Genomic DNA, 26,265 nt, shown 5'->3' on the forward strand with positions numbered 1-26,265 from the left:
GTGGAAACCCAGCATGGGAGGGGGGCTCAGCTGGGCTCGAACACGAGAAAAACGGCGTTTTTGCAAAAACTGACGGGAACTCCAAACAGGAACAAACTGTTGGCTGAAAACTGAACATACCTGGCATCAAATCAAAGGATATCATGAAAAATAGGAATATTGTTGGTTCATTTACTTATTGGGCAACAGATAAACTCGCATAACGTCATGTTTAAGGCACTTCTGCGTTTGTTTCACCTTTTTTTTGGTCAAAAACCCTGAACTTTCTCTCAGTAAATGTCACAAATACGTCTTATTGCTTCTCTGAACCACCAAGTGGGATCACTAACGTAAAAAAAAAACACAACACAATGAAGGGTTGTTTACAGATTTGTCGGCCTCATGCTTTGCTAACAGTCGGCTACCTTTTCACAAAAGTAGGGTTTTACTTACATTGGATTCACACACATAAAGTACAAAGAACTTTGTCTTTAAAGTCCACTTGTGACGGGCAGCTGGATAGAAAAACATGAAGACGTTAATAAGAAGAGGCAGAAAAGCCTAGAACAGGGTTTTGTTCTATAAAATCAACACTAAGTTGGTTTAAAATCAGAAGAAAATGCTTTTTCAGCAGGATTTAAGCAGCTGAGGACTTTGATATCGTTTAAATGAAGTCAGGATTCTCCCACTCTAGTCTGTTCTAGCGGCTCCGGGGTCATTTCTGCCTGTTTTTACGTGACAGAACACCTTCCGGGTCATTTGGGTCTGAGGAGGGCGGCTGGACAGAAGGGGCTGTTCTTCGCTTTAGGTTGAAGGTTGAGCCATTGAGGTGCCCCATAGTTAAGTTCTGACGCGGCCCGGCCCACCGCGGCACAGACCCACTCTGATGTAAAACGGTGCTTTAAACATGGACTGATGGAGGACATATGTAAAGAAAATTGAGCTTAAAACTGCATTTCTGAGTCCTTCTTTATTGAATTCATTGTAAATTAGGAGCAGACGAAAGTATTTTTTGGGGCAAGACGCTCCCTGCTCTGCTCCATTCTGATGCATCTTTGCTTCGTTTCCTGATCTGAGCTGGAATCTGGATCAGAACCGGACGGCTGGATGAATCTGATTTTGATTACTGTTTCTGTTGCACCGCTAATGTTAGGTTGGGAGTGTGAGGGGCCGTAAGCTAGCAGGAGAGGGGGTATACATAAAAAGCTCCAAGCTATGGGTGACTGGAAGAGGGGGCTGGGTTTCTAATTAACTCCTGCCGCTCTGCAGACACAATGTCTTAGAAAACGACACAGGTTTCTTTACTTTTTTTTTGTTATTGGTGCATCTGCTAGTTTATCTCATTTTTTTGTCTTAGAACAGATGTTCCAGTGTTTTTTTTTGCTGTTTTTTTTGTATCTTTCCTGTCCTCTTTGGCTCTAATCAGTCCTGGTAATCGATTTCCTGGACTCTGGTTCTGCTTGAGAAATTGCTAAGCATCAGAATGAAGACGACTTCACAAAACAGTTTGTTGTTTTTCTTTTCATTCTGTTCAGCTGCTGGATTTGTTTCTTTGACTCGAGAGGATTTTGATGCTTTACAAACACCAAATGTGAATAAATTCTTGTTTGGATCCAGATTGTGTGAACAGGAAGTAGCTGTTCAAGCACAAGTGGTTGAGTGAGATACTTTCAGAAAAGTGACGCTCACACCGCTGCACTCTTTGTTTTCACCAAAGTTTGAACAAAACTTTATTGTTCCCTCATTTGTGTCGACACGTTGAAGGTAAAAATGATCCACATTTTTTGCTTTTAGGCTTCAAATGTTCAATTTGTTGACACTGTAAGACTTGAAGAGGTCAAAAACAAAGGTGCCGAATAAAGTTCTTTCTTTGGAAAGTTTCTGAAAGTGTTTAACTTTATTTAAACACAGCTGTTTTACGCAAACACATTTAACGATCTTTAAATCTATTTTAGTGTGTTTTGCCAATTTATTTTCTAAAGGTCAGGAAAATCAGGAAACCAATGAGAATGTGACTTTTCTGATCCGATCAGAGACGGATCACTAAAGACGTCTTTCAAAATTCTCGTCAAATACAACTAAAACCAATATCTTAGGGGTCACTCATCAAGTCACTTGAAAATATTTGGACTTTTCTGAAGCCGATCCGTCATCAGAGGATGAAGAAAACGTCGGCCATGTTGAATTGTTGGAACATTGTGAGCCGTAGTAAAGCGTGGCGTTTGACCTCCGCTCGGAGATAGATGACCTTGTCACGTGAACACGGACAAATCCACGCTCTCCCTTCTAAGAACTCCACCGTCTCGTCTGCAGGCGTGGAACCGCTTTGGTGGAGTGTGAAGCCCGGGTGACCTTTGAGGAGGGCAGGAGTGAGTGTTGAAACGCCCGTGCCTCTCGGTTTGTTGAGTATAGTGTCCCGCTGGAGGTTCGGCGCCGACCGCCGCAGCAGGACGTGGTCTCCGAGGCGGTCACACGGTCACCTCGGTTGCACTGTGGGTGGAGTAGCTCTTCTGCCTGGCGTTGCGGTAATACGAAGGCTGGTGTTGGACGGGCTGCCCCTGCCCGGCTCCTCTGTAGGCCCCCCCGTAGGGCTGGTTGAAGACCTCCGGCGTGTCCTCTATGCTCCGCTGCCGCCGCGTCGAGTGGCCGTGTCTCCGGGAGCCGTGCAGGGACGAGGAGTTGTTTGCGGGGACGGAGGTCTGCCTGTGGACGTGGCGGTCCGTCGCCTCCCAGGCTTTGAAGGCCGAGCTGGAGATGAAGGGGTGCGTGGTGGTCTTGGGGAGGCGGCACTGCTCCAGGTTGCTGGAGGGGATGGAGATGGAGAGCGGGCTGTGGAAGTCGGGGTGCGCCGGTAGGGGCTGGTGGATGTAGGACTTCTCTTTGGGCTGCACCGGCTGGAAGGCGGGAGCGTGCTGGTACTGGGAGAAGTCCATGACCGGGAAGCTCTTGTAGTGGCTGCGGGACGCAGTTTCAGCTGCACAGACACACAAACGGACAGAGGACGGTGAGATCCGGTATGGAACCGCAGACCGGAACCACGTGGGCTGCTGATAAAAAAAAAACGGAACTTCAGGAAACTTTCTCCCATTTCTGTCGCTTCATGAACAAAAAGCAGAAACATTTCATCAGATTGTGTAACTTCTCAGTCTCTCCATATTCCTCTCCTACATCTAACATTTCTAAAGCTTTTCTATTGACTTCCAAGAGAATAAAACAACGTTAAAAGTTTATTTTGCTTCAACGGCATCAGAAAGACATAAAATCGATCGAGCATGTGACACACATTCAAACGTCGGACATAATTGATGTTTTAAGCATAATTTCTTTCCCTAAATGCTTCTAACCTGTTAGAAACCTGTCCTGCACGAGGATGCATGTGTGCACGTGAGGACCAGAGGACGGGAACTCATTCTTAAAAACGGCTGCATGGGGTCCCTGTGTTTTCAAAGTTTACTTTATTGGTGTTTTTTTCCCACATCCATCTGAAAAGACTTTACAGTCTGATCAGACTGTAGAACCAAAACTTCATTCAGTTTTTAGGTCTTTAGCCTCTTCTAAGTCCCCAGGACTACAGAGTCTGTTCATGTTATTAAAGGAAAGGATTAAGATTTATTCACCAGATGTTTCCATCATTTTATGTGCTCATTTTCAAGGTTTTTTCTTTGCATTTGGTTATTAACCCTGCAGAACCCACAGGGTCACATTTGGCCCCTCATTTTTATTATTATATTTTTCTATTTTTATATAAGTTTCTGGCTGCTGTTAATTGCTGCTTCCCAAAATGAACAAAAAAACCTCAAAAGTATTTAATTAACTTTGTTGTTGGGTCAAATTGAAAAAGGTTTTTTTTCTTTTAATGTATATCACTTAATACAGACTGGATGTATGAAAAGTGCTTCCTAATACTCTGCAGTAATCCTGACCTCATCCATCCATGAAGTCTGGATCATAAAGTCCTTTTCGGAGCGAACCATTCTTTAAAATGACCGTACAGCGGTCAGTTGTGTCAGGAATCTGGTTAAAATGGAGACGTTTCTGGGTTCCAGCAGCTTCAAAACTTCCGTCATTTGCTCGTTTTGGACATCAGTCGTGCTGAATTTGTCACAGTCGGATGCAGATCTGAGTCACACGTGGAAGCGGCCTGAACTGAAGTGTCCATGAGCAAACACAGTCACCGCAGGAGCGTCTGAGTCACACACTCGCTCCATCGTACCTCCGCTTCCAGAGTGGAGTCAGGAGGAAGAGGAAGATCAAAGAGGAAGGCTGCGGATCTGAGTGTTTTTGGAAATGCCTTGGAGTTCAAAGCTCCTCTGGGTTTCTCTGAGGGGCGGAGACTAAGGCGGAGGAACGATGGAGGTGAAGGTCATCATTAGACACAACAAAGACGACTTATAAATACACTCCACCTGAGACGGAAGAGTGGCGTGCGTGGCGGTCTGCGAACGTGAGACATGAATGCTTGGCGTGAATGGCGTTATTTAAATTCACCCTGAGGCCGGTGACATCACCCACATTTACAATAACCTCGTCTGTCATGGTTCTTGTCCGTCCATCACATTTATTTAGTGCAAGTTCTTGTTCCAGAAGCTCTTTTTCCCCGTTATTTATCTAACTAATTATCTTTTATGAGGAATATTTAAAAACAGATTTAAATCTGTTGCATTTTGGGGCCTTTTTGAAGGTTTTTTTTACCACAACAATTGACCTTTAAATCTGTTTTTTTGTGCAACCCCAACTTCCTATTTTGGACATTTATGGTCAAAATACAAAACCTCCTATTTGGAAAACAAACAACCTTTTTTCTGGAAACAAGAAACATGCTTCAAATATTCCTGATAGGAGTTTTTTATTTTATTTTTTTTGTCATGTGACCTTTATGTTATAAAAAAAGACACATGACAAAAATGTTATCCTTATTCTCATCCTTTGATGTAAAAACTCACATGTATTTTTTATTATATTATGTAATAAGCCTAAAATTGTGCAAAAGAATCTTAATACAGAGTGGCAAATGCTATTTTTTCTAAAAAAAAAATTAAATTAAACAGTTTTCACATTTTATAACAGAGATCTAAAGAATATAGATTTAAGAAAAATGTATAGATACAGAAAATAAAGTAAAGAAAAAGTAAAAAAAAAAGAAAAAGTGACCCTCCAATAAATGTTCTAAGGATTTATTCCAAGAGGGAAATGAGTCATAATTCTCATGATGTTTGTCTAAAATTTTAAAGCTAATAACTTTTTTTTTGAACCTTTAAGTTAAATTTTGAATGAAAACTGTACTAATCTGCATCCTTACTGTCATTGTTAACCGTGTTACATTTCCATTTTGCACATTTTCCACGTATGAAGTTTCAGTCTTCCCTGATACATGCGTGATCTACGCATTCATACGTGTTTTTGGGTTCGTCAATGTTTGCAGATGTCCGATGAGGTTTTGGCCGACGTGAATTCAGTTTTCAGCGGTTCACAATTTTTGTTCGGGTGAGAATTACGCAGTTAAGCGTATTTTGCAAAGTTTATATGCAATTATTACGTAAATCTTATTATATAATTTTTGCGAGAGTTTGTGGCTTTCCACATCCGTTCCACGTGTGTCGAACCTATGTACCACCGATGCATAACTTTATATCGCGTATACGGCGCACGCATCACATTCAAATGACGTCATTGGTGCACAAATGTATGGAAGCTTTTCTGTAGCATCATTAAAAATAAAAGTCAATACAAGAAGTGCTTTATCATTTTCAAAATGAAAAAGCATTTCTGGTATTGACTTTTATTTTTAATGATGCTACAGAAATGCCTCCTTACTAACGTTGGACCGGATTTGTTTATGTGTTCTTTGCATGGTTTATTCGTTCTTCTTCTGTGGTTTAAACGTGGCTCATTTGGTACACAACTGTGTAAATTACACGGGAAAAAACCCACAACTTTTCTCACTTTTTTCAGTTTCCATCTGTACAGTGTGTGCAAAAATGGCGGCTGTTCAGGGACAACAGATAAAGTTTTTAAATAAGTATAATATTAAGAAAAGATGTCATCATAAAGTGTAGAAACATGATTTAGACTGAAAAGGGTCCAAGTACTTTAGTAGAAAATGGTCCAAAAAGTGGAATCATTAGAACCGACTATCAGAGTATTTCACAACCCCTTTGTGACCTGGCGGGGTGCGTGGCGCCGCCCTCCGGTCCCCCAAAGGTCGCTGTGTCGGTTGGGGTCATGGCGGTCTTGTGATGTGAGACTTACCCACAGCTTTGAGGGAGGTGTACTTGCCCAGCCCCAGGGTGCTGTGGTTGCTCTGTGGATGTGGAAGCCCTTGTCCAATCTGCCCGTAGGCGGAGTTATTCAGCTGGTACTGTTCTGGAAAAAAAGGGACAGATGTGAGTTTGGCTCAGATTTGGTGTTTCCCCCTCTAGGTTCTGTTTGCTCCAAAGATGCTGGAAGACCCGGGCTCGATTTAAATGATCTTGAATTTAAATTCCTCTCATCTCCGTAGGTCTCTTGAGTGTCAAACGGCTTGATGACTGGGACTTTTTTTTTTTTTTACAGAATCAACTTTTTCCTCGCAAGAGAAAAGATTTAGTCTGAAAAAGGTTTAGACTTCTCCAAGTCCTGATGCCGTCATTCTGCTGAAGATCCTCTTTATTCTCTTCCATTCTCAGAATTACCCCAAATGTTTGGTGAACTTCAAGAGGAAAACTGAAATTAGGCAAAATTGTGATAAACTCTGGTTGTTATCACAAGTTTAAATCTGAGTTTTCATCTTTGCATCTGCCTTCATCTGTGTTCAGAATCACAAAGGTCATTTTTTTCTATTGAAACACATTTTTGTCTCATGTCTTTATAATTTAATGGAAGGTTCAGATTGGTTTTTTTTTTTGCAGGAATATGACGGATTATTAGGGCAAATATCAAGAAAAATGGTCCTAAATTTATGACAAAGAAATTGGAAAGATGTAAAATTTTGCAAGAATAAAATGGTAAATTTATTATTTAAAAGGTTGCATTACTAAAACGTCTGGTCTTCTGAAAATAAAGTTGTAATTTTATGAAAATAAAGTTCCTCTGAAGCATAAATTAAACAGTTGAAACATGATAAATGATAAATAGAACTTAAATAAACTTTTTCCATGTAGAACTAACATTTTTAAGCTTAAATTTACAACCTTTTCCCTGAAAAATTGAAACATTTATTCATAATTGTGCAACATATTTTAAAGACTTTATTCTCCTAAAATCTGGATTTTAATAATAACATTATTGAATAACTTTAATGTTTAAAAAAATGTGACTTTTTTATACTTTTACAACTTTAGTCTAATAAAATTTTGACTTTTTCTCATCTTTATGCGGCTTTAGTCCCTTTAAATTTAATCTTTTCTCTTATAATTTTACAACTTTACTCTTGTAAAATTTTTAGTCCTTTTTCTTATAATTGTATGACTTTATTTGTCATTTTTTTCTCGTTATAGTCCCTAATACTCCGTTTTGTAGCAGAAGACCTGTTTAACACAAAACCGGCGTCAGACCCAACATCCAGTTTGCTCAAATGTTTTCTCAGTGCAGCAAACACCAAATAAACTCGTGATCGACATGAATTTAAAGGTGGAGACGTCTGCAGAGATGAAGGCGGCCGTCCGTCACACACTAAAATAATGGAGACAATGGAACAAACCGGGAGAAAGAGAAGCCCCGGCTTCTAGCATTAATGAGCTCCACCGATGCATCCATGTGCTGCACTGGCTGTGCACCGCAGGGATGAGTAGACGCGTCCCCTGATGTCCACCGGGACACACTAATGTCCAAAAAAAAACAGGTTGTTTCCAGCAGAAACTAATTCGGCTGTTTGAACCGTTGATGTTAGGTTTTCTACTCAATTCATCACAAAGATGAATAAAAACAGAATAAAAGCATGTTTGAAAATGACAGATGGACCTTCATGTTGTTTAGAAATCAGAGAAATGTGACACAAATCTCCACTGATGTGATTATAAAATTCATAAATAACCATTTTCGCTGTGAAACTTTGCTCTTTGCTTTGTCGGCTGTCGTCCAAACGGATCATTTCTTGTTTTTTTTAAGGTTTGTACCTTTTGAAACAGGAAGTGAAAGTACTTTCTTTCTCGTAATTGATTGATTTGTGATCATTAATTTGTTTTATCGTAAGTACTTTTAGCAATAACAAAGGAAAAAGACAATAAAAACGCAACTATATTAAATCAGTTTAACACATTATGTCATAAATTGATTCGAAAACAAATAAAATAAAATGATATTATCCACAAGACATTATTATTTACTTTTAATAGACACATTTGCACCTAAAAACACACATTATTTACACTGAATATAAGGATTTTCATATTTGATATTAAGAAGATGAAGATGTTTTACAAACATACATACAAACAGTTTGAAAAAGATGCTGAAAGTCAGGATGAAGTTCTGACTGAAGGAGGAGTGAAGGTGGTATAAACCACATTTACATTTACCTATTTTTCCTTTTGATTTTTCCTTCAGACTTCAAGAATTCAAACATCCTGAGTAGAAATTATTTAAAAACTCCCTTTGTCCTGTTCCTGGTAGATTTGTTATTTGTATTTCGAATTAAGACGTATTTTCAATATTAGAAAAGTAAATAATAAATCAAAGACCATTAAAAAAAATTAAAATCATTAAAAAATCATTTGATTTGATTAGTTAGTGTAAATGGGTTTGATTTAACATCTAAACGACATTTATGATACTTCCAATTAAAAATGAATTCTCTAGTGTGATTTTTGTTGATGTTGTTGATTTGAGGGACTTTTGGTTCATTTTTGCTGATGCCCTTGGAAAATGACAGAAAATAATTTAGCTTTTTCAAAATAGACGTTTATTTGAAAGATCATTTGAGAACTTCTGAGTACTAATTAGTCATTTTGGGTTCAAAATGATGTCTAAACAAACAGTTTTAGTTGGGTTTTCATCTATTTTTTTTTTGTTTTGAGCTCAAAAAAGAAAATATAAAATGGTCAAATGTTCTTTGCTTAGAGCCAGAAATGAAGCATTATAAAATCATTCTTTAGATTTCAACCTCAGACAGGTGAAAACAGAACTTTTAAGGTTTTCCTCCCGTGTCTGAGCTTTGACGTGCGTCTCTGCTGTTGGACGCCGCAGCATGAGGAGCGAGTTTTGACATTTGTCTGCCTGAACGCAGCAGACGTTCTGGGTTTTTTCTGTACCTTCATGACCGCGGTCATTCCTTTACACAGCAGGGAGGAGCTGAACGTGGAGGACAACCTTAAAGACAAGCGCCTGCAGCTGGGAAGAGCCATTTGTTAGTGGGTCACAATTCTTCTGGAGTTTGAGAAGTAGGTCAGCGCTTTTTGCTTTTTGCTTTTTGCTTGCAGCTCTCCTCCCTCGGCTGTGAGTCATCTTTGTTGGAGGCTTTCAGAGTAAATATTTACCTCCTGTCTTCTTAAGTTCTAATCTCTCTGGAAGAGCCTTAAAATGACGGATCTATTTGCGTTGAGAAACTTTGATTTCTGAAAAAAATGAGGTTGTGAGTTTTCTTGTGAACAAACGTCACAACACAGCAGGATGTTTACATGCACTTATGTTGGACTGGTTCCCTCAGACACGCAGAAAGGGTCAGAACAGAACAGAACAGAAGGTATTTCCTGAGGAGACCGGTCAGCTTTAACATCTGCCTGAAGCTCCTGTCCTTCTTCTACCCGTCACTCTTCTCCAGCATCAACTGGACCCCCCCCCTTCTCTGCCTTTGCCCGTCAGAAGGGCATCCTCGGTGATTGGCTGCTCTCTTTGCTGTTATTTACATATGTTAAACAGATTTTTAAGGACTTTACCTCAAACTCCTATGTATTATTACTTTTTTTAACTGCTTTTATCTATTTAAAATGGATACTTTATCCATTTTTTAAATCTTATGTGTGGTTTCAGCAGACCATACAACTTCCCTCGGGTTCATCAAAGTAAGTCACTTGTCGTTTGGTTGATCAGTTGGACTGGTTGGTTGGGTTAGTCCAGCGGTGAGTGGGGCTGTCGCTTTGTGGGTCGGCGATTAGTTCAGTTGTTCAGTCTGTCAGTTGGCGATTGGTTGTTGGATTGATTGGTTGGGAGGGGGGGCGTCTGCTGGTCGGTCTGTCGCTCAGTCTGTCGCTCGGTTGGTTGGTCAGTCGGTCGGTTGGTGAGTAGATCTGTGGGTCAGTCGGTTGGTCTGTTGGTGAGTGGGTCTGCTGAGAGTGAGTCTGTCGGTCAGTTAGCTTGACGGCGTGTTGGTTGGTCGGTCAGTCTGTCGGTCGGTTTGTGAGTAGATCTATTGGTCAGTTGGTTGGTTGGTGAGTAGGTCTGTTGGTCGGTTGGTTGCTGAGTCGGTCGCATGATCAGTTGGTTGGTTAGTGAGTAGATCTGTCGGTCAGTTAGCTTGACGGCGTGTTGGTTGGTCAGTCAGTCTGTCGGTCGGTTTGTGAGTAGATCTATTGGTCTGTTGGTCGGTTGGTTGCTGAGTCGGTCGGTTGGTTGGTTGGTGAGTAGGTCTATTGGTCGGTTTGTTGCTGAGTCGGTCGCATGGTCAGTTGGTTGGTTGGTGAGTAGGTCTGTTGGTCGGTTGGTTGGTCAGTTGGTTGGTTTTTCAGCCAGTCTGTCGCTCGGTTGGTCGGTCAGTCGGTCAGCTGCCAACTAGCGGTTGGAGGTTTAAGTGGAAAACAAGAGTCAGACACTGAAGGAGGCTCATACGTGATTAAATAAATACCATCCTTGCAGCATTTTGAATCGATACGAGTATCGCCAAATGAAATATTGCGATATATCGCTGAAACTATTTTTTCCAACACCCCTAATATTCACAGACAAAACTTGTTCAAGAATCTCCTAACAATCCCTTCTTTGATCTCGTCCATGGTCTATCAGCATTCCCACTGGAATAAATCCACCAGAGTTTCAGGGGTGTGGACCTACCAGCTCAGTGTGAAAGTGTCCTGCTGACCTCCTATTAACTGATAAAAGTGAAGATGTTTGTGGAACAGCTGAATCAGAGCTCCAAAGCTTCAAAGTGAGACTGGAAACAGTTCAATAAAGTGTTTTCTCTGAACCTTTTCCATCAATGTTCTCCACCACAACAAATCCTGGTCTGGCTTTTCTGTAGACCGACGGCTCCACCCGCGTTCAGTCTGAACCCGTTCACAAATCCGTCAGGCTGAAGACGTCACAAACATATTTCAGTGACAGGCGCAGACTTCAGATGAAGATCTGGGACAGAAGGAGGTGATTCACCAGGCGAGACGTCAGGTTGTGTTTTCGCTTTGAACCATAACGAGACCAAAACAAATTTCAGGGAGCGATCTGGTGAAGAGTCGCAGGATAGTTTGAAGGGGCAAAAAACGTGCGTCTTGACTTCAACGAGGCAAAAACGAGCACCGGGTCGGATTGAGACAGTCGGTCGATATCTGGTTTTACTTCTGGGACATGGAGGGTGCAGAAGAGCAGCACAACTGAAGATAAATAAATAAAAGAGGCAATTTAAAACAACATTTAACATTTAAAATAACATTAAATTAATAGTTGTTCTGGTCATAACCAGAACAAAAAATTAAAAAATTTGATTATTTTTTTTTACACAGTATGGAAAAAACTTTGAGCAACTTTTAAGCAAAATTTCCCCAAACGGCAGCAGGTAAAGTCGACAACCACAACCGAACTTTTGTTGACCTTTGACCTTGGAAAGAATTTTCTTGAATTTTTTCAAAAATGTAGGACTTTCTACAGACTAAAAGTCCTCTTAGGGATTATAATCAATGGTCTCCTCCAGCCTCATTGCAGAGATACTTGGGATAAAATGTTCGATTTACACGACGATTTTTGTGGGAGGTTAGCGTGGCGAGCTCGCAGAAGTCGCATTTTGCTGTTGCTCGCACAGTTTATACCGGAATAGTGTGAAAATTTAATACATGAATCGTCGCCTTCTTCAAGTTGAACAAAACGGTGATATGATAGGATCATTTCAGAAATATGGGTGTGGTTATCAAAAACCCCTGTTGCCGAGGAAATTCAAAAATGTACTTTTGCCGATTCTTCTGAAAATGACATCCACCTGTTCGTCATCCCTAGGCAACCAAAAAATAAAATGGTTGCTATGGAGATAAAACCAACAGAAAAGCCATTACTTTGATAAAAAAGTGATTTTTTTCATGAATTTGTCCCATGCAGCTCTGACCAGGGTGGCAGGGGCAGAAGGGGGGAAGTGAGGGGCAAGTAACAGCTGCTTAGCCACTGAGGGGCGGGTTAAAAAGAGGCCGGCGGGGGCGGGTAGCCATACAACACCGCTCCTTGTTTTCTTCCTTCTATTTTTCAACATTTACTAGAAGATTTGGTGGAAGCAGTTTGATTATCCAGAAAATTCTCCCTGGATATAATAAATGTTACAAACAAACCAAAGATTAGAGGCAACTATTCATTCAAGCTTCAAACAGACATTTTTATGTCTCAAACTGTCTCAAAATTTAACAAGAAGTTCTGTAAAAGATTTCATTTTATGCATTTAGGTTTGTGTCAGGTATATATGACAGTTTGAATAAAAAAAATGAGCTTTATCTAAAAGTTTATTATAAAACAGACACTATATACCTTTAATTCCCAAATCTTCCAAGTATAATTTGGGGCCAAAAGAGAATGTTTGTGGGAAATCCAGGGGTTCTGTAAACAGCAGAGATGGTTTTTGCTCTCACCACTTCTGCTGCGCAGCATCCTGGTCGAAACGCCGTTGGCTCCTCTGCCGCCACCGCCGCCGCCGCCGCCGCCGGGGGAGCTGCTCATGGTGTTCTCCAAGGAGCTGGCTTCACTTCCCTGCTGCTTCAGGAGGTCCGTCAGTATCCTGAAGATCACAGCAAACGCACACAGACGGTTTGGTCGTTTGGCGGAGTGAAGCTGCCGAAAAGAAGCAGGAACCTGCGACACAAACGGGTCGAACTGTCCCGTTTGAAAGGAACTCTTCAGTTTTTATCCAAACGCCTGCAAAATGAGCAAAAAAGCTGCAGCTATGAGAGCAGCTCTGTGTTCAAATGTTCACAACAATTTAACCCTTGTGCTGTCCTAGGCACTTTAACATTGGGAGTTGGGTCATCTAGACCCACTAGACAGTGCTCTGAACCTTTTTTCTTCAATTATTTGTGATCTTCACTGGTGTCCATGGAAATCATGAAATCTTTCCACCTTTATCCACCTTTGTCATGGTAGGGAGAACACGTCAATGTAAGGGGGGGGGGGGGGGGGGGGGGGGTCATAGGATAGCACAAGGGTTAACAATGAGAAATAAAAGATTTATAGTGGATTCTGGCCTAATGTTTATGATAATTGAATAAATTCAAAGATTCTTTTGTTAAAAAAACATCTCAGCATCACAAACATGGACACACAAACTGCACACAGGAGCACAACCGGCGCGTCAGCCGGAGGCGGCGTGTTCACACTCAGCCACTTCTCTGACCAGGAGTGTGGAGGAGTGATGAAGCTCCTGTCAGGGCGCCTCCTGCGGCGCCTCCCGTTTGTCACGTCGGGGGACTAAAAACTAAAACGTGGACGACTGTGTGACCTTTGGGCTCAGAGATGCAACACAGCTTTTCCAAAAGTTAGAGTCTGAACTTCTTCACAAATTAGTGAAGCTGAAGCTACAGAACCTTAAATGTCTTAGATGATCCACAACAGGATGCTCCTTCTCCTTCGTTTCTCCAGCCTGCTCCTCTCGGTTTTCCTTCAATGGCCTCAGGTGTCCCGCTCTTTCCCTTTGGCTCACAGACTTTCAGATGTGTAACTTCAATCTGCAGTCAGACCTGCACCTGTCTTCTGGATCTGCAGGCCTTGCAGGCTCTGCCGCCTGGATCTGTGGTGAGGCTTTATCCCGGCTTTTCTTGGTGGCTAAGAGGACGTTGCGTGCAGCTGGATCAGCGTTGAATAGACAAAAGTGGTGGAAAATCAGGAGCTTTAAAGGATGAGCAGGTGGGGCACAAATTGGTTCATAATCCTCCAAATTTACCAGTTTTTCTTGCTTTTTTGGCAATCTGGGAGAGCAGTTGCTCCTAAATCTTAGTTAGGACACTGAAGGATGCAAGTTTTTGTAGTTTTTTACAGCTTTGAGTCTAAATCTCGATTTTTGAACTTTGTTTATTGTTTATTTCCAATAAAACACATTTTAAAAAAGCTTTTTCCACAATTTCCCTCTTTGGATTTGTTTTCAACAGCTTTTATAATGAAAAAAGTCATTTTTTTTACATTCAAACCAGAGAAAGTACAATAATTTATGACTCCCCATTTGAACACTAATAAACAAAAATTCAGCTTAACTGTTCTCTTTAGAATTTTGCACATTAATCAGGCAAACTGATGACTGAAAGTGGGCGGATGTACTTGGACAAGAAGACGGGTCCTGCCTCAGGGCAGAGAAGAAATGCAAATTCCAGCAAACGCTGCTAAAAACACAAGGAATTTAGGGCAGAAGTGCAGCCAAGACAGGGAAGGATTTGGCACAGTTGGTAAGAAAAGACAAGAAAAATTAATGTTAAGGTGATTATGTGTCTGAACATTTCTGTTCAGACGGTAAATGTGATTCTGAGGTTAAAAAACAAAACAAATCCCAGATATTCAAAGTTGAAGTGTTTTAGGATGGAAATGCAGATCAATGCAGAGTCTGAGCTGCAGCCAGGAGTCGCATTTCAAATAAACTGGCATTAAGCTGCAACTGAAAAGCAAAAATAAATGGATAATTGGGGCATTTTTAGTGGAAACACTGAAAAACAAATAAACACAAATGCAGGGCTTTTATTTTGAAACAAACAGCGACGCCCTTTGTTGTCCCTCAGCATCATCTGTCAGAAACGCCTCTACGCTCTTCATCACCTCTAATTTTCAACACAAAACAGGAGAAAAATGACTTTCTGTCAGCATCTCTTCATCACTCTTCATCCTCTGGTCACCTGCCCCCCCTATTGATGGTGTAGTTCAGTCGCCTCGCCGCCACGGATGACGACAGATGCAATAACAAGACATGGCAGCACAGGAACAGCTGTCTGCTGACGTGTCACACCATAAAAGCCTCACTTTACTCATCTGCAGACACTAAACTGTAAAACCCCTTAAATGTGTAAATCACTTTCTATATTCATTGAAATGTAAGTCAAGTATTAGTTTAACCCTCAGTAGTAATTGGGGCCTTTTGAACCTTTTTTTAAAACTAAAATTTGCTTTATTCATTTACTTTAAACGGGTTTTGTAGTAATGCTTGCTTTCCTCCTTTCTTATAAAGACATTGAGATCAAACTGTTTTAGGACAAAGATCTAAAGTGAATGGATATACAAAAAACGAACAAACAGAACGCATGAAGCAAAGACGAGGTCAAAATGTTGACAGGTGAACCTCCAACAAAGGAGTTATTCCACAATTATGTCTCATAACTGTTGCTGGTTGTTCATAACCTCAAATTTAACGACTTATTTCCACAAAATTAAAAATGTAAGGGGAAAAAATCACGAAAAGAGAAAAAAGCAGCTTGAATGTTTTCATTTTTGTTTCTAAAAGGTCTTTAATAAATCTCAGCATTAAATACCACATAAAATATTTGGTCCTTTAAGTTTTGTCTAAAGAGGCACCAAAGAAAAAAAAGGAAGCTAACAGGTGCACACCGCTGCACACCTGTTCAGTTAGACATATGTTATCATTTATTAAAACAGCTATTTTAGTTAGTTTCTCTAGTTTTTATTCATCTTTCTCATGCATCCTTTAAGTGTCTTGTATTTTTAAAATAATGATCTAAAATCTGGAAGTTATAACTGTAAGTTCTGTGAAAGTAATCAATAAAAATCTGCTGAACAACCTTCAGGTTTTTTCATTTTGCGAACAAACTACAAGAAAAACAACAGCGGAGATCAACAACAGAAATTTAGAGAAAGTTAGGACTGAGAGGGTAAAATTTGTGGAAAAGAACGATGAAACAGGCATTTCCAGTTTGTGATGTTACCAAAGCAGAGAGGAGGAGGAACAGGCTGAGATGGAAACCCGATGAGTTGAGCTTCTACTCTAAAAACGTCTACGCTCTCCTTTAAGAGGGAAATGTGTCGTCTCAGAGGCACAAGTCCTCCGTTCTTCTTCGCCGTAGAATCCGATCCTCCACGACCATCGGCGAGCGCTGACCCACGTCCACCAGGTGTGAGAGGAGACGACGGCACAGCAGCGGGAGGGGGTGGGGGCTGTCACATCTGATCCAAGCGGGGGTCCGTCTGCGCAGAACGTGTGCAGACGGACCCCGAGAGAGCAGGTGGGCGCCGATTCAGAGCGGCAACTGAAACTTGAGGATTCAGTTCTTCTGCCGATGGACACCAAACCATAACACCGCCACCGCCGTGTTTGACTGCCTCTGTGATGCTATCTGTGAGGAAAGCTGCAGGTTTGCTCCAGATACAGTTGTGTCTCATCAGAACGTCAGTCCAGATGTTTCGTGGATCATCCAGATGTCCCATATCCGTCTCGGTGGATCCATGTTTATCCAAACGTCTCTTCCTGGATCTTGAACTTTGACCTAACCCGAGTCCAGGCACCTGCAGGTCTGTCCATCTTCTTTTTGGACTCCTCCGTCGGTCCATGAATGGATCTTGCTGCGGTTCTTGTTGTCGTCCTGCGTCATTCTCCGTTCAGCACCAAGACGCCGCTTTTGTAGTAAGACTATAAAGTAAAGCTAAAGTGTTTCAAGGTTTTGTCTGGACTCCGGCGGGAAGAATCTGTCTGCATGAAGCTGAGAAAACAACCCCCCTTTTTTTTTTGGCAGGACTGGTCCTCAGAAAACGGCAGTGACTTTAAAAACTTCGATAACGGATGAAGACCAGTGACTGGTGTGATGTCATCCACAGAAAATGGCTCCAACTCAGTCGCCATCTTTTTTGGAGATACGGACGCCGCCGTGTTGGAGCCAGACGTCATCAGGACGCAGTGATTGGTCCAAGGCCGCACTGAGTTTCAGCGGCAAAAACCCTCACCAATGAGGCGTGTGCCTGCTGGAAGGCCACACCCCCACCGCTTGACACAAAATCTGTCAATCAAGCAGATTGGCTCCACCTACTTTTCAGGAGGCATCTGATTGGTGAGTTTATAACTTGAACTACAAAAATCCGGAAGGAAGGAAGGAAAGGAAAGAGCTCAAAGACTTCCTTTAGAATTTCAAAATAAGATCCCAACATCCCGGAAACCATTTTAAACAAATCAGTTCAATTTTTCTTATAATTGGAAAACCAAAACAGGTTTACCTCTAAAGAGTACGGCTGCTGTGACTGTGTTTTCCGTTTGTGAAGGCATTGATCATTAAAAAGGAGTTATGGTTACTTTTCTGGATAAACAAGCTAAAAGGCTAGAAGCTGCTACAAAAACAGCTTCCATTACGACCTGCTGCTAATCATCACCTCCAACAGTTTAGCGTTCAATCAAAATCAGTTTATTGGTAAATTGATAGACAGTCCTGCCTGAACATTGTGTGGGTATAAATGTTAAAAGTGGAGAGACGAAGGAGTTTTTTGGAGAGCCGGAGCTCTGACAGGAACAGGAACAGATCATCAGCCTTTATCAATGATTGAACTCTTTTGTTATTAATGTGCATCCACTCATTCTCAATGTGGGTCATCCCTGTCCACCCTGGACAGGTCTGGTTTGATCATTTTTAATGAACCATCAAGCTGGCCTGAAGGAGAAGTTTAGGTGGAGTTTCTGCCCTTAAGATGTTTTTGATCAACAGCGAAGGAAAAGCAAATGAGGGACAGTTCTTACAGAGAATGAAAAAAATTTTATTTTACTCATCACACCGTAGTTTTAAAGATCTCTACATTATCTGAGGAATATTCATGGAGATCACATTAAAAAACGTTTGAAATAAATTCCTGTGACGTTCTCCAGTGATGGGAGGAAACTGGAAACTTTTCAGACACTTTAAAGCTTTTTTTTAAAACAATATTCTTTTAATTTGTAAAAGGTTTTGGTAAAAACCCAGAAAAAAAATCTTTTTATGATTTTATTTTGCTAGAAAACATTCAAAATGAACTGTTTAAAGAGAAACAGATTCTCATTTTGTTTACAATTTCTTATCCAACAGGAGTCATTTCTGTTTCAAATGGTTAAATTTTGAAATTCAAACTATTTTTACATAGTTAGTCATTTAAACCGTAAAAAGGTGGAACATTTATGAATAAAATCATTTGTTCTTGTGTTAAGTTCAAAAAAGTTATTAAATTTTGCCTAAAATTTTGCTTTGACAGCAAATATAATGGCTTTAATCAACTAATCTCAGAACTTCTTAAAAGTAACTTCATGTTAATTCATTTTTACATCGTGACGTGTTCGTAAGGATTATAGAAGTGCACTTATGCCACACTCTATTCGTCAGTAAGGTGCAAGTCCTGGCTCCTTACGTACCTAATGCTGCATACACGGGTCAATGTGACCCGTGAGTACCCGTATAGGACGACCACACAAACATCCACTGATTGTCTGATTTCCTCGTTTCTAGCAGTGCGGCTGCAGCGAGGAGCGCGCACGGATCCCGTGAACAGAACTACCGGACTCTTTGTACTGTCTGCAGAATTATGGGGGATAAATAAAGAAAAATCAGTACGACACGGCTGCGCGTCACCCTTGCGTACGCCCTACGTGTTCGCCACGACCTGTCGCCTGCAGCACGCCCTTAGAAAAGAGAAAATTGTGAAAAATGTGAATGAACATTTTCACCGGCCGTCTACGACCTTGATATTTCCTGCAGAGACCCGTGCAGGTTTGACGACCCCATATCTCCCTGTGAGGGCAGTCTAGACAAAGACGGGGCGACAGTTCCATACGGTCGGGAATCCGTTCTGCAGAACAGTTTGTGTGTCGGTTGTGGTTCTGCTTCGTCAGACCTGAGTTGTGAAATAAAAACCCCCTCAGGCTTTCCTTTATGCACATCTCCATTCCTCCTCCATGACGGTCTCTTGTTAGCTGCATTGTTTCCTGCTTCCTAAATGTCACCACCATCATTTTTGGGTTATTTTTTTTATTTTTATTGAACCATAAACCACAGCGAGCGTCCGTGCTCGGCTGAATCCGTGAAGGTCACTGGTGTTTTATTTATTTTTTTTACTCTCTGGGTGTAAAGTCGGCGCGTCTGCTGTTCGGGCCTTTCATCTGACGTGACACGCGTGACCTGGAGCGGCGCTCTCAGCGTCCTGCTGCCTGCTGTCTGATGTATGCAAACACAATGAGCTCAGTGTGGCTGAAGGAGACCGGAGTGGCGGATCACACGTGTACCAATGAAAAGAAACAACGATTATCCAAGAAACACACGCAGCTCCATGTTTTCTAACACAGTTTGGCTAATAACAGTCTAATAGTGTATTTCATCTCAGCAGTAATCTGTGGAGACGCTCATCCGTCTCAGTGGAGCACGAGCCGCATTAATCCTCGCCATAGCAGCAGAGGATGAGAGCCCATGAGCACATTTTAGATGAAAAGATGCAGGATTGAATGCAGGCCAGCAGGACAGAAAAGGCTGCTTCTGACCTTTAACCTTAGAATCAAAGAAGGAGATTAAAAAAAAGGAGATGATAGAGATCCTCATTTCTAAAACTGTGCATGGAATTCAGGGTGGAACATGGCGGCACGCCCAAATCCAGAGAAACCGTTTTCAGATTTCTAAACAGGCATCACCCACAGGCATGGGGTTAGGAGGCCGTGGCGCACGCCGTTCATTTTTCAATGTACTTCCAAAGCGTCCCTAGTGGTCTTTCAAGTGGGATTGTGCAGTCTTTAACCAAAATCTAAAAACCTGCGTCGTTTTCTAAGGCAGTTCCTGCAGGTTTCCATTAGAAATTCACCTTTGAGTTGTGGGCGGGACTGTTGCTGAGAGCTCTCTATTTACAGGCCCGCTAGCCTACAGCCCCTCACATCCTCAACCTAGCATTACCAGTGCAACAACAAAAATGGTGAGCAGTATTGCAGCTGTCCAGCCGTACAGTTTGGATCCAGATTTCTATCAGACCAGGAAAACAAAGACCTTTCACATTTTTGTGAGTATAAAACCTGTTTCTTTGGTCAGGGGGGCGACTTACATGTGATTCTATAAAACAAATAAATATTCGTTATTTTCCCACTAACCACCAGGCTTAGCGGTTGTTTTCCAATAATAACCACATGAGGAACAGGAACCAGTAAACGGACACGCATCACTCCTCTGTTGTCTGCTTTACGTCGGCTATTTGGAATTGATTTTAAAATAGTTCTTAGAGCCCTGCATGGTCAAGCTCCGACGTACGTATCTGACCTTTTAACCCCAAACTTTTCAGCCCGATCCTTGAGGTCATCCAACCAGAATCTATTAAGCGCTCCAAAAACCCGCTTTAAGTCCAGAGGAGATTTGTCATGTCAAGCCGTTGCTCCTCGTCTTTGGAACTCCCTCCATTGTCGTTGCGTCAGATCGCCTCTGTTGACTGTATTAAATCTCAGGTCATAAAGTTTTTATTCAGGAGAGCTTATAGTTGATTTTATTCAGTGCTTTACTAAGTTTTACTGTGTTTTGTTTTATTATTATTATTGTATTTTATTACTTCTTTGTGTTTTGATATGATTTTATGCTCCTTTTGTGAAGCACTTTGTGATTCATTCTGGGAAAGATGCTTTATAAATAAAGCTATTCTATTTTATTCTATTCTATTCTATTCTATTCTATTCTATTCTATTCTATTCTATTCTATTCTATTCTATTGTAGAGGGCACTATAGTTGTGTGCATCAACAGAAGAAGAAGCGTCGTCCAAAACAAACATGGAGGAGAATCTGATCGTTCTCCTGAACTTGAGAATATTTTTCTTATTTGCGTCTAGACATTATTATCCTTGTTTTTGCTTTTTTCTCTCCTCGGACTAAAGCGGGTCAGCAGGTCGTCAAACCGGGTCACAGAGGGACAGAAAGTACCGCTGAAAGCGCCGTCATTCAGTAGACGGTGAAGCTCGCCGTACCGGGAGAGTCTCTGACTGATGTCATGAACCCGGACATGGAGACGCGATCACCGACGCTTTTGTAGAGCTGGTCCCAAGTAAATAAAGGCTAAAAACTTCTGACGGAAGCTCCTCCCACACATGACGCTGCCGTCACGTGTGGGAGGAGCTTCACATCGGTCTTGGCAAAAATGTCCACAAGCTTTGAGACTTGGACTCCAGGGCGGCTTATGGTCCGAAAATACGGGTCACGCATCCAGTCGTCTGCAAGTGGATGCATCAAAGTGGGGCGGAGCAGGGAGGTTGTGGCCCCGCCCAGCGCATGTTCTACGTCACAAATACCACGTTTTCCAGCAGTCTGCTCCTGATTCCCAGAAACGCCAGAGAACAGTGTGATGTCATTGTAAGGTCAACTCTTTTTCAAATCTCCCTTTTCTGCACGACTGAGCCCTCAGTTTTAGTCTGGGACTCCTAAAACGGAGCCTGACGGCGTCACCGACAGAAACCGTCACATGTCATATCCTTCTCAGTCAAGGACATATGGATCTGATTTTCTTTATTTAGCTTCCTTCAGCGCTGCAGCATCAGCTGCCGACAACGACGGGCAGATCGAGCGTCTCCACTGCAGGGGGGCAAAGCGATCAGTGCGCCTTCAGGCCGGCGCCGCAGATTCAGGCGCAGATGCTGCAGATATCTGATAATAATGTGATCGTAAAACCGGATTTAGAAACAGCTGCTATTTCCTGCGCGTCATTCCTTCAGAAGGATGTCCATCAGATAATCACATCTACTGTAGAGGTCTCTATTGATATCCAATAGATATCCAAAGGAGGTTTGAAATCATTATGGGATGGCCACAGCCAGCTATTTTGTGGCAAAGAAAATGTGTACTTTGGCGAATGTTCACGTTTTCCTTCAACATGGAAAAAAAACGTTGTTCAAGCGATCTTCACGATTTCACACAGACAGGTTAAGCCCACAACCACCAGCAAAGTTTTGTTGACTGTTTTGAGAAACTTTAGGAAATAAAGTAACATTTTATGAGCATAAAGTCGTAATTTTTCCAGAAAAAACGTTTTCCGAGAAGAACGTCTTTGGGAAAACAGTGTCAATATTTCACAAGAATAAAATAATAAATTCATAAATTAAGAATTTCTGAGATTAAAGTCATAAATTCATGAGGCAAAAGTGTGTTTACAAAGATAAATAGCAACAAAACCAAAACAAAAACAATATTGTGTATCACTATTTTACAAATATTGAGTCTTTTAGCATCAGCATCATATTATCGTCACTATAAGGACATTAAAAAGACATAACAGGAAACTCTGCAGAAGAAAATGTCCCACAGATTTAGAGGAAGGAAAAATGTCGCTGGGAAGAAAATATTGACCGTTTCTTTCACACTTTTGGGACTTTATTTTCATATATTAATTCATATGTTCTTGTGTGGTGGCCTTGATACTGTAGCTACACAAAATAAAAGTCAACCTTAACATTAAACGTAGCTCAAAATAGTTGTTGTTTTTGCTCAGTCTTGTGTTTTTTCCTTGATCTCTCTCTGATTTAACTTCAGTTGTGAACAAAATTTTAAAGAAAAAGTGATTCGATTTGATCAAATGTTTGTCTATAGACTCACAGTTGAGTTCACCTTGGGAATAAATTACATAACAATCAAACATCATGATGTATCGACGGGGAAATCCCACTTTTTATCTGCCGAGCTCCACTTTCCAACCCATCGCTGATTCTAGTTTCATCAGAGCTGGAAAAAACATCAGACTACAAAATATTTCTGTATTGAAGAATCAAATCAGTGAGTTTAAGGTTTTTCATTCAAAGCAGGAACCAGAAGAGCGTGTCGTGGTCGGAAAGAGCTGCTGCATTTGGACACAAGTGCTTCCCAAAGGTTGCAGGAACCCGGGACAATGTCCTGATTTGTGTAAAAAAAAAAGTCCCAATCGTTGTTGCGACGCAGCAGAAAAAGCCCAGTGAGTCAAGCTTTGAGCTCATTAAACGACACTCAAGAGGACGATAAACTGAAACAGGAGCAGAGAAAGACAGGAGGAGGAGATAAATATATGTTTAAGGATCATTTTCACTCTAACAATACAATTATTCGGGTATTTATTAGCCGTTTTCTCCCCTCGATTGAACCTTTGATGTTTTTTTATTGTTTATTTTCATTCAGAGCTTTCCGGGGATGAAAAAATGGCCGAACCTGATCCGGACATCGCAGAACGCTCAGTCAACACCTGTAGAGATGAAATGTTCTTGCACGTTTTTTCTACACGCACGCTGCGGGCAACAGGTCGTGTAACACGTCAGGGTGAAGCAGGTGAGAAGCAGGTGTGTCGTAGTGATTTCATCACCTTCCTGCAGCCTGACTATTAGAAATAATAAAATTAGACAATCAGTGTGCAAGTTCAATACAGTTCATAGTGTCTGTATTGTTAGCTGACTTCTTAGGGGCTTCTGTTGTCAGACACGGTTGTGTCTTTTCCACATACCTGACATGTTTCGACGTCCGTCTGATAACAGAAGAACTGAAGAGGTGTATAGTTTGTGTGGACATCATGCAGGCGTCCTACGGCCACTTACGCACCACCTGCACACCTCGAGCATTCGTGCGGTCAGTAAAGAGCCAGAACTCGCACCTCGACAGCGACTAGCGTGTGGCAAAAGGGCGCCGTCCAATGGCAACGTCAGTACGTCCACCAGCCTTACGAATACTTCATGAAACACCAAACCACGACAATGGTAGGTTTCATTTTCATCACGTCGTATGAGCCTAAAAGGAACTGCGAGACAAAAGGAACCTGCGCTCCCCTTAGCCCTTATAGGGTCACAATGACCCGATCCTTACATCCATGACAACAAAGGTGGGTAAAGGTGGAGAGGATTTCATGTAATCCATGGACACCAGTGAAGATCACAAATCATTGAAGAAAAAAGGTTCAGCGCACTGTCTAGTGGGTCTAGATGACCCAACTCCCAATGTGCCTAGGATAGCACAAGGGTTAAGGGTGCAGCCACTCCTCTCCACAGCCTTCCAAAGACAACCCAGCACCCGAACAGGTCAATTCCCCCTATGTGGGGTGATGTGACTACAGCTTTAGAGACCATAACTTCCATTAGCCTAAGGAATACCACACGCACACCTATGGTACGTTCCATTTTCATCACGTCTCTTGAGGTGGTCGTACGAGCCTCACATATACTGCGAACGACACATGCGCTACTCTTAAAATGCAGCCGCTCCTCTCTACGACCCTCCAAAGACAACCCAGCACCCGTACGGGTCAAACCCCCCCATATGGGGTCATGTGACCACAGCTGTAGAGACCAGAAGGGTCTAATGATAGAAGAAAAACTCAAATATGGTTGAATATGCCATGTGACACCAGACTAGAGTGAAAACATCCGATCACATGGACGCGCCCCTAACCTGGTGTTGATGTCAGGCTGAGGAGGCCCCGCCCCCCGACCACTTCCTCCGCGGGTCTTCTCCACGGCCAGTTTGGTGAAGATGCCCACCAGCACCATGACGGCCACCACCCCGCAGATGATGTAAACGATGAGGTGGGTGCGGTCCCGGTCCTGGTCCGCCTGGCCCTCCGTGATGGTGGCCACCGGCTTGCCGGTGTTGGCCCAGATCGGCGAGTCGTAGTTGGAGCAGATGGTCTGGTCCAGCCTCTGCTGCCGGAACTGGCAGCAGAAGCGGTAAAAGCAGGTCCCGCAGCAGTACAGGAAGACGCCGGCGTTGCAGTTGAATGGGGGGTCCCATTGGCCCATCACGTCGTAGTAACCCTGGCAGCGCGTCCCCCCGGCTGGGGGGAGGTCTTCGTCATCCGCGTCTCCCCCACTGCTGGGAGTGGAGAGTCCCGTCTCTGGGGGAGAGCTCTGCGTGGTCTCCTCAGAAGTCCGGTTGTTCAGCTCGGTGGGGACGGCGAAGGAGCCGCCCTTTGGTACGGCCACCTTGGAGGAGGAGTCGTCCTGAGCGAGAGCTGGAGGGGAAACCAGATGGGAGAAGACGAAGAAGAGGAAAAAGTGGCAGGGTGAAGGGTTGATGGCGGCGGCCATGCTTCGGGGGGGGGGGAGCTCTTTCGGCAACGTCTCACCTGCGGGCTTCAAACAGGAAGGTGACATTTGGAAACAGATGTTACCGACGGACAGAAGGTCACAGACGAGAAAAGGATATTTTTATGCTTTGATGAGCAACAAACAGTCAAAAGAAGCTTTTTGTTTCTGTTCTGGTTGTCATGAAGTAAGTTAGCGGGAGGATTAACCAAACACGCTCCTCTAAAAGCTCGTGACATTTGCATTGATCCTTCATTCCTATGGAATCGATAAGGAACAGAGGGCAATTTTAAAGGTCACAATCGTTGGAAATATAAAAAAAAAAGAACCACTGAAACCATTTTTGTTAAAGAAAAACTGAGCTAAGTTTATTTTGAAGTGAAAATAAAGAGAAATGGACTTAGTGGTCAGAAATGTTCTCACCTCTCAGCCGTCCACTCCTTTCCCCCCAAAAGAACAAAAAACGGATTCCTCTCAGAAATATCCACAAACTTTACTGAGCAGAATCCTTCCCAGCATTTCTCCGCACCTTCATCTTCTCCCCATGCGGCTCCATCTCTGAACTTCAGACGACGACAACCTCCCCTCGTCTTCCTCCCTTTTTCTTCAAAAGCAGCTCCGTCAGAACTGCGGTCAGGATTTTCCGCCGCCGATTTGTGTCTGAGCGAGAGAGAGAGAGGGCTGCAGCGAGCGCCGCAACAGTTAGAAACTAAATGAGATGTCCTCCTCTACCTCCCAACAGCGCCGGGGAGGGAGGAGAGGGAGAGCGTGCAGGGGGAGTCACATCCAGCTGCATCTCCCATCATCCTCGGCGCACAAACGCCTGGAAGGATGGAGGACATGAGGCGGGGAACATGTGAAAAAGGAAAATCTCCCAGTCTGTGGTGGATGTTTCATAAAGTTATGAACCAAAAAACACAAAAGTCCAACAAAGATCTGCTGATTTATGCTGAACCCATAAGAACCTGGCTGTCTCTGGACTTCCTGTTGCCTCCATTAAGCCTTTTTTCCTCCTCAGTTTGGAGTATTTTAGTGGAAACACAGACACATCTGGTGGGAAACACACAAAAACACATTTTAGGTTTGTAAAGTACCATAAAGACGACTTGGTTGTCAAATGTTCTGACGTGAGGAGGACTGTTGGCGAGCAGAATCACCTTTGGAATAACGGGGTTGGAAGAGCCACTCCAAGGAAAAGGGTGTTTTTATT

At 42.4% G+C, this 26,265-nt stretch overlaps 1 protein-coding gene across 1 annotated transcript; it reads right to left on the reverse strand.

The window, feature by feature from the left end:
- Positions 1-1,680: 1,680 nt before the first annotated feature.
- On the reverse strand, positions 1,681-25,684 carry shisa8b (shisa family member 8b). Its single transcript, XM_023949674.2, has 5 exons — positions 25,479-25,684; positions 24,424-25,103; positions 12,708-12,853; positions 6,229-6,342; positions 1,681-2,953 (listed from the first exon to the last, which is right to left on the reverse strand). The coding sequence occupies exons 2-5, from the start codon at positions 25,056-25,058 to the stop codon at positions 2,448-2,450; spliced, it is 1,401 nt and encodes a 466-aa protein (XP_023805442.1). The 5' UTR covers positions 25,059-25,103; positions 25,479-25,684; the 3' UTR covers positions 1,681-2,447.
- Between the last annotated feature and the right edge of the window lie 581 nt (positions 25,685-26,265).

Source organism: Oryzias latipes, chromosome 19 (assembly GCF_053564925.1).
Source record: "Oryzias latipes strain Hd-rR chromosome 19, Olatipes_Hd-rR_3.1".
In the NCBI taxonomy this organism is placed as follows: domain Eukaryota; kingdom Metazoa; phylum Chordata; class Actinopteri; order Beloniformes; family Adrianichthyidae; genus Oryzias; species Oryzias latipes.

What these genes read in the sequence shown, in the direction of transcription:
- shisa8b (XM_023949674.2), bottom strand. Translation starts at nt 25,058, where the DNA reads ATGGCCGCCGCCATCAACCCTTCACCCTGCCACTTTTTCCTCTTCTTC. An exon ending in GATGCTGCGCAGCAGAAGTG is followed by an intron (nt 6,343 to 12,707) that starts GTGAGAGCAAAA and finishes CTTTTTTTCCAG; the next exon opens with AACAGTACCAGCTGAATAAC. An exon ending in CACCTCCCTCAAAGCTGTGG is followed by an intron (nt 2,954 to 6,228) that starts GTAAGTCTCACA and finishes GTGTCTGTGCAG; the next exon opens with CTGAAACTGCGTCCCGCAGC.